The sequence below is a fragment of the Ixodes scapularis genome, unplaced genomic scaffold (genome assembly GCF_016920785.2).
Source record: "Ixodes scapularis isolate PalLabHiFi unplaced genomic scaffold, ASM1692078v2 PGA_scaffold10__122_contigs__length_95168666, whole genome shotgun sequence".
NCBI lineage: Eukaryota > Metazoa > Arthropoda > Arachnida > Ixodida > Ixodidae > Ixodes > Ixodes scapularis.
In genome coordinates, this window is record NW_024609836.1 from 31978663 (window position 1) to 31991998 (window position 13336).

The 13336-nt window shown below is 46.4% G+C and overlaps 1 protein-coding gene across 4 annotated transcripts in view; it reads right to left on the minus strand.

Annotated features, from left to right (window-relative positions):
* LOC8034677 (heterogeneous nuclear ribonucleoprotein L) overlaps window positions 1–13336 on the minus strand; it is a 111391-nt gene that overhangs the window by 40908 nt on the left and 57147 nt on the right. For all 4 annotated transcript variants that reach the window (XM_042287669.1, XM_042287666.1, XM_042287667.1 and 1 more), the window contains exon 5: window positions 5733–5829. In XM_042287669.1, the coding sequence (XP_042143603.1) occupies window positions 5733–5829 (97 nt within the window). The remainder of the gene's footprint in view (window positions 1–5732; window positions 5830–13336) is intronic.

Below are 13336 nucleotides of genomic sequence, written 5' to 3' on the forward strand. Positions count from 1 at the left end.
CTCCTTTTTGCCCCCTCGGTGAGTGGTCGTTGGCAAAAATATAAGCGCCTTCTTTTTGTTTTCGTAGAAAAAACCGTGCGCAACGAAAGTAAAAAAAAAAAAAAAAAAAGACAGGCCAGAAGATTTTGAGGTGGGGTCCCCTCCACAATCACAACGCCGACAACCAGGCGAAGTCTAGGGAGCCTTCATGTGCGCTTTGCTAGGGTGATGCCACCCTTTGTAATACCGCTCGCCGACAAACCAGCAGCCATTTTGGTTCTGGGCATCCGTGGGGCTTATAACTCTCCCGGAAACAAGCACCTTATCTCACAAGTTCGGAGCAGGGAAGTCAAGAAGCCGCTCGCTCTCCACAGCATGCGCACACGATGAAGAAAGCGCAAAACAAAACGAAAATAAAAGAAACGGGACAACAAAACTAAAAGCCAGAGGGAACTAGCTAAACAAACAAAATGACAAGAGCAGGGTGCGTCACCCGGCCCAGCCCAATACTCCCCCCCCCCCCACACACACACACACACATAGACACACACTGAAACACACATCTGGACTCCTGGAGTCGTCAGCGCCGCTGCGAAAGAACTTCGAGGATGGCTGAAAGCCGGAGGCAGTGGCGGTGGCCGCGGCCGACGCCGCTTTCCGTGACCTCGGTGACTCGGTGAATGGCTGTGACTCGGTGAACGGCTGTGACTCGGTGAAGGGCCGTGAAGTCGAACCGGTCGAACGACTTCATGAACGGGATCAGTTCACGGACGTGAGGGGAACGACTTGCTGAACTCGATGAGCTCGTGATGGGACGGTGAGCGACTTCGTGAATTCAGAGTTGGAGGTGATGGGATGGGGAACGCTTCATGAACTCTATAGGATTCGTGATGTGACGGTGAAGTACTTCGTGAACTTGACGGATTCGTGAAGTGACGGTGAATGACTTTGTGAGTTCAGAGATTGCGGTGAGGTGATGGGGATGAGTTTGTTGTCCGGTTGAACTCCGTGATGTGAATGGCCGTGACTTTCGGACGTCGGTGTACTTTGTGATGTGAAGGGCCGTGAATATTAGACATCGGTGTACTCTGTGATGTGAAGGGCCGTGACGTTTGGACGTCGGTGTACTTTGTGATCTGAAAGGCAGTGACTTTTAGACGTCGGTGTACTCTGTGATGTGAAAGGCTGTGACTTTTGGACGTCGATGTACTTTGTGATGTGAAGGGCTGTGACTTTTGGATGTTGCTGTAATTAGTGATGTGATGGTGAGTGAGTGGGTTCGGAAATGCCGACCTATGGTCTTAGGTGGTCTAAAAAATGGTAAACTTACATCAGCTCGCCTGCGCCCTGTTTTTTCAAGCTTGAAAGGCCTGCAGAACGGAGTGACCGCAAGTCGATTGGGAGGCGAGGACATCTCGTGTAAACATTAAAAGGGTCTATGGAACAAGTTACCATCGTGGAGCGTAACTTGTAACCTACAGACAGTAACTGTCTGCAGGCGATGGCAAAGCTGTCCCGTGACGGCACGGTGCTTGCTTCATCCGTCACAAAACGGGCTCCCTCCAGCTCGAAAACAGCGCGAAACGCAGACGCGAAACGCAGACGACGACAGCGCCGATTCTTCCGGCTCACTTTACAGCGCTGGGATCCGCTGTGGACACCCCACACGTCGAAAAGAACAGACCTACGCGGGCAGTAAAACTATACTCATTTTCACCTCAAAAACTGCAGGAAAAAAAAAAAAAAAGACAAAGAAAATGAATAATTTAATTTTTCATGCGGAGAGGTGAAACGAACACCAGAGAGGAGGTAACCTCCTTACCTGAGCTCGCTCTGCTAAAGTCGAAAGAGGTGGGAGGAGTTTCCCCTGAGCACGTAGCCTGTCACCAACGTTACTAAAACACTCAGTTGGGAAACTCCCATAGAGACAGCTTTGAAAAAGTGGCCCCAAAGTGTCTCCGAGCACCGAGCTAATGACGAACACAACGCCACCATTTCTCCCGCAGCGGCCACTCGAGGAACTGCACGTGACTTCTATTTGGCTTTAAGAACAGATACAGCGGTAGAGGTTACAGGGGTGCCACCCCCGTCTCCCTGGCGGACGCGCCCCGTTGAGCTGCCGAAGTTAAAATGCACCTAGGGCGGGACGTGCTACCTGAAAGGCCCGCTGAGGCATGGTTGTATAAAAACAATATTAATTGTGCCGCAAAACCATGCAAACTAAAGATTTTAAAAACATAACGCGCCCCTCTTTTGGTACTAAACTCCAATAAATTTCATACAAAAAGAGTCTTTTTCGTTTGTTTTTAGGCAAAAACAGGCTTTCAAAAAGCTCAAGGTGACCACAGTACAGACAAATGATAAAGAGTGGCGCTGTTGTCGCATTTAGCTCGGTCTCGGTGGACGCCAGCGGCCCAGGTTTCGACGGCGAGTTTCCCAACTGAGTGTTTTAGTAACGTTGCCTGTCACCGACTATTCGCCACTCCAGCGACCTATAGGGGGCGCCACAACCAAACAAACATGGCGGCTGGGAACAGGTCGCGTCGGCTCGGCCAGGCCGCCTGAACGGGTGGCGCATTCAATTTAATGAATTTTCTTTTGTCTAATGCCCTATTTTATAGGTATTTGAACTGCGACGGTTAACTGTAGCCGGTGCAAATAAACTTGCAGAGCATAGTTTTGTTTTTCCGGTGCTTTTTGCTTTTTTCATGTCAAACTTTTGTTTCGGAGATTTCGTTCAAAACCGAAACTATGGGCTCCGGAAAGACGGTAATAGACTCTAATCAGTTTTGATCAGCTAAGGAAAGCGGCGATGACTACAGAATTGTTCCACCGAGAGTAATTTTCAGCTAGCTCGCATGCCTCACATGCCTCGACCATGCGATTTATCTGTCTGCGAAATCGAGATTTTGTGCGTATCCGCGTTAAAAGACAGCTCAAGTCGTCTGCTCGGTCAACAACACAGGCTGCAGGAAAATTACGAAAATTAAGCAAGTGCTTCTTGACCCTAGGAGCATGTTAACCCGCTGGCGCCCCACTAAGCAGCTGACACTCGTAGTTAAAGTTGTTGTTTGGTCCTCCCGGTGGTGTGGGAGAGGCAGGCTCCGCTCCGATGGTCTGGAGCGTGGTGGCACGAACGTCGCTGGAGTGACGGGTCGACTCACTGCTTGTAGAGAACTATGTGCATTTATTTACACTCTAGTTACAAGTCCCAACTTGGGAGACCATCCTGCCTCGTCTAAAGTCTCGACCCCCGTCCCCAATTTCTCTCAATCAAATCCCAAGTCCGAATCTCTCAAAATCCTCTCCGCACTCTTTTTGTAGGCCCGTAGGGGCCTCTCCTTTCCCCTCAGGAACCGACCAATCTCTTCGAATTCCACCACTCCCACGTGGTACACTGTTCTCCACTGGTCGGCGAGCTGTCATCCTGGCGCTCCAACCGCCAAACCTACATTCCTTGTAGAGTTGTTCTCTGCAATTTTTTCAGTCTGACTGGCGCCAACCGCTAACTTATTGCATCGGGCGAAAAGCGACAATTTTACACAAAGCAACAAAACCCTCTATATGCAGGCACATTCGGCTAAAAGCCACAAGCAGCTGCAAGAACGGGCTGTCCCAGGGATCTGTCCGAGCAGACTCCCGAAACCCGAGATGTTTCTTAACGACCGCGGATGAACCGCTCCCACCTCTCGGCTGCTCTGCCTACGCAATTGCTCCCTCCAAAACGCCGACACCCACAAAGAAAGCTAAAAAACAACGCCGACGCAACTCTGGAAAGTTCTAACAAAAGAAAACACCTTAATAAATAAGCATGATTTCTATATACTTAACTCTCGTATTTCAAGTTTTAGTAGCAATCGAGCAGTCATTTTGACGAATATGCGGGTTATGTATTATATTACGTACTACGTCCCACTAAAGCGAAACTAGTATATTCTTCGGGTTGAAATATGAGCTTAGTTGACTAGCTGCTGAATAAAAGTATATTTGACAGACAGAGAGATACTACTCAAACTCAGCCAAATGGTTCTAGCCGGTAGAACGGAGACGAGTGCGGACAAACTGAAGAGTCTTTATCGGAGATTCACGCAGAACCTCTCTGGGCATTGAACCTGACTTCGAATCCTGAATGGAGAAATTTAGTATTTTTTTTTGCGGCCGGACAACCTGAGTGATGTAGACGTATATTGCTGCTGGCTTTGACGGGGGTATAATATAAATATTGGAGGAGCGATAAACCATTATGTCGTGACAGCTTCTAACTTTGTGAGACGCGTCCCCCACCTTTTGAAAGCAGACAATTTCCCTCATTAATCAAAATGCAGCGAGCAGGTTCTCCGGAATCAAGTAATTTCAAAACCTGCCCAACTCCTTCGGAGTGGTCCAGAGGCTTTTTCGGCGAAAAGCAACCAACACACCGACCGGCGTGGTTGGCTCAATCTTGAAGCTAATCGAACACGGCAAAACTCAAGAAAAGCAGCCATCAAACATGCACTTGACTGCAACATTGGTGTTCCCTCCAGTGAAACACCTCGTCTGTCGTCCTCAGTCCACTGTTCTACATCCTTATAAAGAAACCACTTATCATTCACCAACTAGTCGTCAGTTTGAATGTTATTCGAGAGAGACAAGAAATCAAAACGTTTTTCCGTGATTCCTCCCCATCCAGGAAATCGAAACCACGAGACCGTGTGTTGTGGAGTAAACGGGCTTTCAAACACGTGATGGAAGGAAACAATCTACTGAAGATTCATTACACCACACTAATAAACACTCAGGCAACCTTAAATTTTCGGAACTTCGTCAAATTACATTGTTCGTCACCGCGCCGACCACACGTGTCCGCGAAAGCCGCCAGAGACGCGGAGAGGCGCTAAGTGACCTATTCCGGCTGGTTCCCACTTTTCCCGCTTGGTGGCGTCCGTTTTGCTGGAGTCATTGCTGTTTGAGGCAAGAACGGGTGTTCTGCGAACCAGAACATACAGAGTGAAGTACCAGGAAATTGATACAGTGTGCACTGCTTGTGGAGAGGAGGACGAGACGGCTGAGCACTTGATACTCTACTGTAAAGGGCTTCACCCTATGCCTACCGAAGACAACATAGATTTAATAAAGTCATTGGGTTTTAGAGACAGCGAAGGGAGAGTGGATTTCAAGACTGTAGAGATTACCAAGCAAAGATTAAGTGAATGGTGGCAGAAATCGAGAGAAAACTAGGTATTTTCTTATTCACTGATGGCAAGGGGGTTTCATAGCCTCACTTTCTTTGCACTGCGGAGTGAATATAGCATTCACATTTAAATATTCTAAGCTTAAATGGTAAAACAAAATGGCTAGGTGGCGTAAGCTACCGCCCGATCCAAAGGGCTCAGCCGTATTCATCCATCCATCCATCCATCGCGATTAGAATACACACATGTTATCCTATCAAGAGGTACACGTTCCAAATGCCGAAGGCATCGCTTGTTCCTCCGACAACCAAATCTCATAAGAACTACTTCGCGAAAATTATAAACAATGCGTAAAACTTTTTTTTTCCTTCTTGAGGTGACACCGAGTATAGGTAGGTAGACGACGCATACCCTTTTCAAAGGTCCATCAAGCAACAATGGAGTTCGACATGTTTTGGGCATCGCTTCCTGCGCAAAGCGTGTGATTAGACCCGAGTTCGCGCCCAACGCTGACGTAGTACTAGCGTCCAAAGCACGCGCGAAGTCCGAACTACGGTGGCCTCGGATAATCGAACGACTCACCTTGGCGTACTCGATCTTGAGCGTGCAGCAGCCGGAGTAGATGTCGGCGCCGTTCAGGGACTTCTTGGCTCGTACCGCAGACTCCACGGAGTCAAATCTTTGGTGGTAACATCAGGGTCAAGGAACACACACGAGACAACGTCCACACACGAGCGCGAAAACAATAACGGCGCACTTCCACGTTTTTTACTCGGACCACGTTTTGATAGGCATTGTCACCTTGTACAACCGAAGTCTGGCACAAACGAGCACTTTCCAGCACACCACTACTTTTGACGACCACCCTTTAGATTCTACAGGAAAATATTGGGAAAATCCGCCGATCGGCTGTTCGTGTTAACGGCGTCGCGCTCCGTACAGGGGATCACGGCAGCAAAAGCCGAGCTTTTTTCCTTTCGACGTTCTCTTTAAGATTAGGACATATAATTTACTAGGGATCTTTTGCGTAGTTGGAACGGCTGCACGCGTGCAACCTCCGGGTTTTCCCCTTTGGATTGGGAGGACCGTCCGCCGCCATCTATCATCGTGGACACCCGTCGAGACAGCGAAGACAGCCGTCTCTGCTGTCCCGGCTAATCCGGTGTTTCGGTGCGCCCGCAGCAGCCCTCTCACTCAGCGCAGTGCCAAGCAGAAGCGAACAAGTTCTCTCACACGCGAGGTGTTTACACTCTGCTAGAGGCGCGCTGTCTATTGCGAATGAGCGGAGTAGAAGGTATTCTCCGAAGTATTTGATTAGGAGAACAAAAGGGGAACGAGGGCTTTTCGCCATCCGGGCGATTAGCGCAGGTGGAAAACGGTCCGACATCTTTATACTCCCTGGGATTGTGCCGAAGTCCAGAAAGAAAATAGACTTAGGAAGAGTGATACACAGCACAGGCGAAACACATTCTAAACAGTCAAACCCTAGTATAGAAAAAAAAAAGCCGTCTTGTTATTAGATTATAATAATAATTATCTCCATTTTGATGTGTCCAGAAACAGCACGTGGCCTAAACAGTGATACAGTTCGTCAAAAAAGGAAAATAAACAGAGCAAAAGAAAGTTCATAGCTACGTACAAATTAGTGACTAGATTTTGTGTAAAAGTATTCATATCGCTAAACAAGTCAACAAAATATTTATAATGTTCGCTGAATTCCAGTTGCATACTTGTTAGTGGTGATGTGCCCTCCCCCTCCCTCCCCCCCTCCTCCCCCCCTCCTCCTCCTCCTCCTCCTCCTCCCTCCCTCCTCCCTCCTCCTCCTCCTCCTCCTCCTCCTCCTCCTCCCCCCCCCCCCCCCCCCCATATGAGCCCACAGAGTAAAAAGGACTCTGAGAACGACTGAACAGCAAGGGAGCAAGACAACATGCCCAACAGAAGTTGCCAATCAACAGCTCCGTCCACAACCTTATATAAGAACGTGAACGTCTTCTACACATTAAAGCAGTCGTTCTCAAATGGAGGTCCGCGAAGCCCTGCCTCATCAATCACATCCGGCAATAAAGATTTTTTTTTTCATGTTAAGAAGCGTTTTGATTTTTGGCAAGTTTTCTCCTGTGGATGTCAATGAGAGGATTCTTAGATATATCCCTTCATTAGATCATTATTATTTAATAAATTTCCCTTCCCCTCACCGCGAACGGGGTCCTCCATCATTTCCAGCTATTCACAAGGGGTCCGTGAAACATCAATGGCTGAGAACCACTGCACTAAAGTGCACATCCCTGTCGTGGATGAAACCGATGAAGCGTCTTTGAATACGCTCACTAGAACAGCAGTTTTGTGCGCACTAGGCTGCGAAATAAATGCACGATGCAAGCAGAGAATGAAATTAATCTCATGAAACGTGATATCGTCCCGAGATTCCTAAGAGGCGCTGCAGATAATTGAAACATGACGATTAAGATTCACGAACAAATTAACAAAAATGCCAAGATCGCGAACGACGGACGTGCGAGCAATGATACAGCCTGCCAATTGTGTAAGTTAACACAAGTGGCTTCTTAGTCAGAAACATTGTTTTCGTTTCCGGTTCATTCAGCAAAAGGTAATTCATCGAACATCACGTGGCGATCGAAGAAGCGGGCAATCCAACTGAGAACGAACACAGCTAAACTATCTGATGTCGTCGGCAAATAATAGTATGCTTCGGGATTTTTCCCACAAAGCGAGATGTCGTTCACAAATATCACAAATAAAAGTGCACCCAAGTTGCTTCCCTGGAGAACTTCGGAGGGCGACGGAAAAGGCTCGGACATGGATCCTGACACACAAAACATAATTTGTACGGCAAAAAATATAATTTCTAAACCGGTTGGCAACAAGTTTCACACAAGCCCTAACTATCAAGCTTACACAAAACACTGTGATTAACCTTATCGCATGCTTTCGACCTGTCAAAGCATACTACTACATCAACCTGCTCACACTGACGAACGAACAGAAGGTGGTTTCCACCTACTTGCCCTTCAAAAACCCACACTCTAAAATAGTTTTTGGAACGTTTTTTGATGCCTCGAGAATGCTAATGAAGAACGGTTTCGCCTCAAGCACCATGCCCCACTAGCGCACTAGAAACGCAACTGAGCGACGAAGAATTCTTTCGAGGCCCGTTCACACTCTTGCGACCGAGTACGACTGAGAGAGACGAGATCTCTTAAAACTTCTTAAATGTTTTTAAGATGAGGGAACAAACTGGCATTATCGCGCCATCTATGCGGTGACCCTGGAGTTTTGCGGGATTTCCGAGGTCAAATGTGCGTAATACCCATAGAAAGACTCGTTTATAACATTGCCAAAAGTTTTTCGAGCCAAAAAAGAAAGGATAATGAGCGAGAAATAAAAAAAAATATGCCGGACCGCTGAGTTTACACTGCTTCCCAATAGATGGCGCCAGTGTGTTCTCTGGTTTAAGAAATTTTAAGGAACCCAGGTTTAAGAGGTCGCAACAGTGTGAACGGGCTTAAGGGTTTTTCACGAAGACCCCTCTTAGGGGGTGCCTAAAATAACTATTTAGGGTGCAAAATATGGACAAGCCGAAGAACCCCTAAGAGTTCTACCACCAGATGTTTTCTCTTTCGTTTTTTTAGATTGCATGTTGCTCAGTGTTTTGGCTGAAGTACCTGTGGGGACGTTTGTGCGCTATCATTTCAAAAACCTTGGAAAAATTGCGCACTAATAAAACGGGGCGATAGTTGTTTACAATGCTAGGACAGTCCGGTTACCGAGTCTGAACACCGTTCGTTTTCAGAGATACATAGAAATTTCCGTTTGTAGTGATAAATTAAAGACATGTGACAAGACACAAGTGCATCTTTATAGGCAGTGTACATTTAAAAAAAAAAGTGTTTGGGCCTTTTGTACATATCGAACTCAAGCCCAGCCAAACGCAGAGCTTCGTCTCGTCTAAAGAGCCACTTCGCCGAAGCACGACACTCGCTAAATTTGACGTACCACTTGCCCAGCCCACATTTTTTTTTAAAGAGCTCACGTCGCAAGCAGCACCTCAGCTCTTTCGAAAACCACAAAGGGTATTCGTTAGGTGGAGAAAAACGCTTAGGCACAATGCTATCAACTGCGCTCGTGACTACTTTTCTAAGAGCTTCAACAGCTGAATCAACCCACTCGTCATTCAGGATCGCCTTCCAGTCATAGCACTGAAGGCATTTGTACACATGTATTTTTATGGCGCAAGCTAATGCCTACATGCCCTAGGCTTCCTAGAAAACTGCGAATTAAAATTGCCCGTTTTTCCCCTTTATTATTAAAAAACGCGATCAAACATCGCGTTTTGCCCCCTCCTTAAGAACAGCGGCATGTGGCGAGAAAGAACGTAAATGATTTGGGATTTTCTAGGATGCTTAAGGCAACTACAACTAAATTAAATTCGCGCGCGCGCAAAAAAAAAAAAAAGAATAAAATTCATTTCGGTGTTTCTTTAATCGTGTGCTCGCCTTTCTTCTTTTTTTTTTTCTTCCCCAAAACGCGTGACGCCTTGAATTGTGTAAGGACAGTCGTAAATTCCGTCCAATCGTAAAGCGAGACGAGGTTCGTTATTGCAAACAACCCAAGGGCGCGAAGAACGCATCTCCTAAAGAGGGCCGTTTGCTTAAGTGCGCCTCTCCAAATTAACCTTCTAACATAAAACGTGTCGAAAAAACAAACGAATAAGTTGGAACAACTTTCTAATGCGCTTCCTATATATATTTTCTTTTGTTCGTTAATGTTCCACACGAGCGCTTGTTTATGATCCACGTGCCGCCTAAACAAAGGCTCGGAATATCCATTTCCTTCTAAGGATAAAGTTCCACCCTAAACCCTAAACACACAGGGACGAATAAGGACAAGGTGGTCCTTTCCCGTGCTCTATCATCGCCAAACCAATCATACACAAAGTTGGACTTAAACTGAAATGATGGCCATTTTTACCTTTTTCTAGCCGAGGAAAGCAAATCCGAAATGTACATATAGGCTGATAAATGTGGACTGGAAAAACTGCCATGTGCACGCCCTCTCGCAGTACCCCCCCACCCCCTCTCCAATACGCTGTTTTGTTATTAGCCTTGAGGTAGCGCGCAGCATGCATCGAAGGGCATGCTCAGGCGTTCCTGCTTACAGTACTGTTCGCAAAAGCCCGTGCTCAGCCCCTCCACAACTTTGTACTTCACAGCGCATAAACGTCTCACAATTGCAGGCACTCACTCACTCAATTCGCTATAATGGGCGGAGAGAAAATGATGAAGACAAAACAATTTCCAGATTTTGCTTTAACACTAAGTAGAAGAAAAACGAACACAAAATACAAAGAGTTGTGAGTGAGCGCTGTGTGTATGTTTTGGTGTCTCTAAATGAGTGAGTGCCTGCTATTGCGAGACGTTTATGTGCTGTGAAGTACAAATTATGGAAAACCAACTAGCCCAAGCTGCGGTGTTCACAACTCTCCACAACGACCGCCCATGTGACGTCAGTGACACTCCTGCCAAAAGGACCACCGCGAAAACATACACAAATGACGAATGTCAGCTTCCAGTCGAACACCCGTTTCCGACGACGCGGGCAATTTGACCGACCTCTGGACAACAACTGCCGACTCCAGGCAAACACAAATGACCAAACCCCAGCCCAGTAAAACCTAATAATAATAATAATAATAATAATAATAAAATTTAAACGGCAAAAGAAAAACAGCGATCTGCCAATTAAAACTTGTTCCCTTACTGTCATCCAGCCTTGAAACCAAAAGAAACGCAAAGTCACTCCCATACCATACTAGACACCACCTATATATATATAAATATAAAATATATATGTAACATACAAAAAAAAAAAGAACGATATTAGAAAAGCAAAAAAGCTGTCAAAGGCCATAATGATCGAGCGGCTCCAATTCGGAACACAGGGCTCTTATAGACTCCACGACGAAAATGGGAAAGGAGCCAGCGTCCCGATCGATCGAACGCTACATCGGCGTGCTTTCGGGCCCAAAAGGGAACCCGCCAAGCATCCGGTTACGACTGTGTCGGAAGGGAATAGCGGGACGTCGATCAGGAGGCTTCCGAAGATGCACCGCGCCGTCCAAAAGGAAACAAACCTCCCCCTCTCCATCGAAGGACAGCACTTTACCCGCGCGTAGCGGCGGAACCGCCTAGAAAAGCGTTAACCTGAGCTTTACCCCCCCCCCCCCCCCCCCCCGCCTCTTCTTTCTCTCCTCCGTAAACCCAAGAAGCGGTGCAGGGTGTCAGTTGCGAAAGAGCCCGGTTGTCACGTGCTTGAAATAGTTTTAAACGTGTGTAAAACAACCACGCTTAAAAAAAAAAAAAAAGAACAATTAAGGGAACCGTGGGAGTGCCATAACACGGCTTGACTATCAGACACCAGCAACAAGATGGCGGCGCTCAGAGGCCGCACTTCGCAGACGCGCCTAGAGTAAACAGAGGAGGAAGAAAAAGAGGGCGACGCTCAAGCCTTCCGTCCAGGTCTAGGCGGAGTTCTCGAAATTTATGCCGGGCCCCCGGGCGCACACAGTTGCACCCCGCGACGGTTTTCCTTCCCTCGAAATATTCCGTCTCGCACTCGGGTTTGCCTCCGGGATTACAAGAACCGCCAAGGGGAATATAACGACACGATTGAGCGAGTTCCGAAGGAGCACCAACACATCGGACGTTACGGTTGTGTAAGAGACGCCGACAGTTTCGTAACTTCCCTCCCCTTCGCTTCATTTTCCCAAAACTTGGTTATTAACGATGGAGGTAACCGATTTATACGGTCCCGCTAAACTCTGCCGAGTGTAAAATCTTCCGTTATTTTTTTTTTTTTTTTTTAATGCGAGATTGTTTGTGTTATTTTTTCGCGAACTTCTCGCGTAATTCCGAGATTTTGTTCGTTCGTTTCGCACCTTAATTGGTCTCAACGTTACTTGCTAAGTCTCAAACTAACTGCCCGCGGGGAAACCCAAACTCATTTAGGGAAATTCGTTTATTTACCGAAACAGTCGTCAGACAACCCACACAACGCACTTAATAAAAAAAAAAAAAAAAAAAAAAATCGCGCACTCTGTTTTTTTTTTTTTTTTTAAATTGTCGTACAGATTACTAGAAAAAAGTATTCGATTACAATTACACTCGATTAAAAAGTAATCAATTAGATTGCCTGAGAAGAACAAGCACTTGGCCGTTACTTGGAAAAAGTGACCGTTACTTTTTCCGATTACTTCCGATTTTGAAAACTACGGATTTTTCTGCCCGTTTGAAGACGGGTATTTCGTAGCGTCTGCTAGTGGATTAGAATCGCCGAATTACAAACTATACTCGCCTCGATCCATCAATTATGGCAAACCTTCCCTCTTTCGGAGAACTTATCGGTTCGATCATTCCTCGGTGGGAAACTTGTAAAAACTAGGCGTGTCGCGAACTTTTGTCGAACCGGATTTTTAGGTCCAACTTTCGGGATTCGACGTGGTTCGACGAACCTTCGAACGTTTAACCAGGTTCGACTTTGTGGACAGTGTGGCCAGACCTTGATACAAGCATGTGTAGGTTTGGAGATTTTTTTTTTTTTATGCAAAGGGTTAATTTGATTTTAACAGTTGCAATTAGCCCAACCTAGCTTAAACTGCAACTTTTGTGTAACAAACTGATGTTTTTTTGTTGTTTTTTTCCAGTTCCTGGGTTAAATAAAAAGCGAACCAAAAGAACGAATACGGGGAGTAATTTACCTGCACGCGCTCCATTCGTCGAGTTTTTAAGCCCGTTTCTAAATTTTCGTAAAAGCCGTCGGTCGCCTCAGTCTTTAAGGTGATCTCTCCGCTTTATTTCTTGTATTTACAAGTAGGGTTCCGTGTTTTCGGTAAATGCCAATAAACCCCGAAACGTAAACCTGGAGCCGGTATTATCGAAGTCGCGGAATACCGAATAACCCCGGATCGGAGCAGCCCACTAATAAGAATAACGCTCGAGGAAAGGAATCTCTACCTTCAGCTTTATTTTACGGACCTTGGCTAATTAAGCTAGATCGATACATGATTCACGTAAACAACTGAATTTCTCATTATGTTTGTTTGTTCTTGTTTCACGAACCCGAAGGTAAAAAAGTGGTTTTCTTCCGACTCCTTTAGCTTCGTGTGCCAT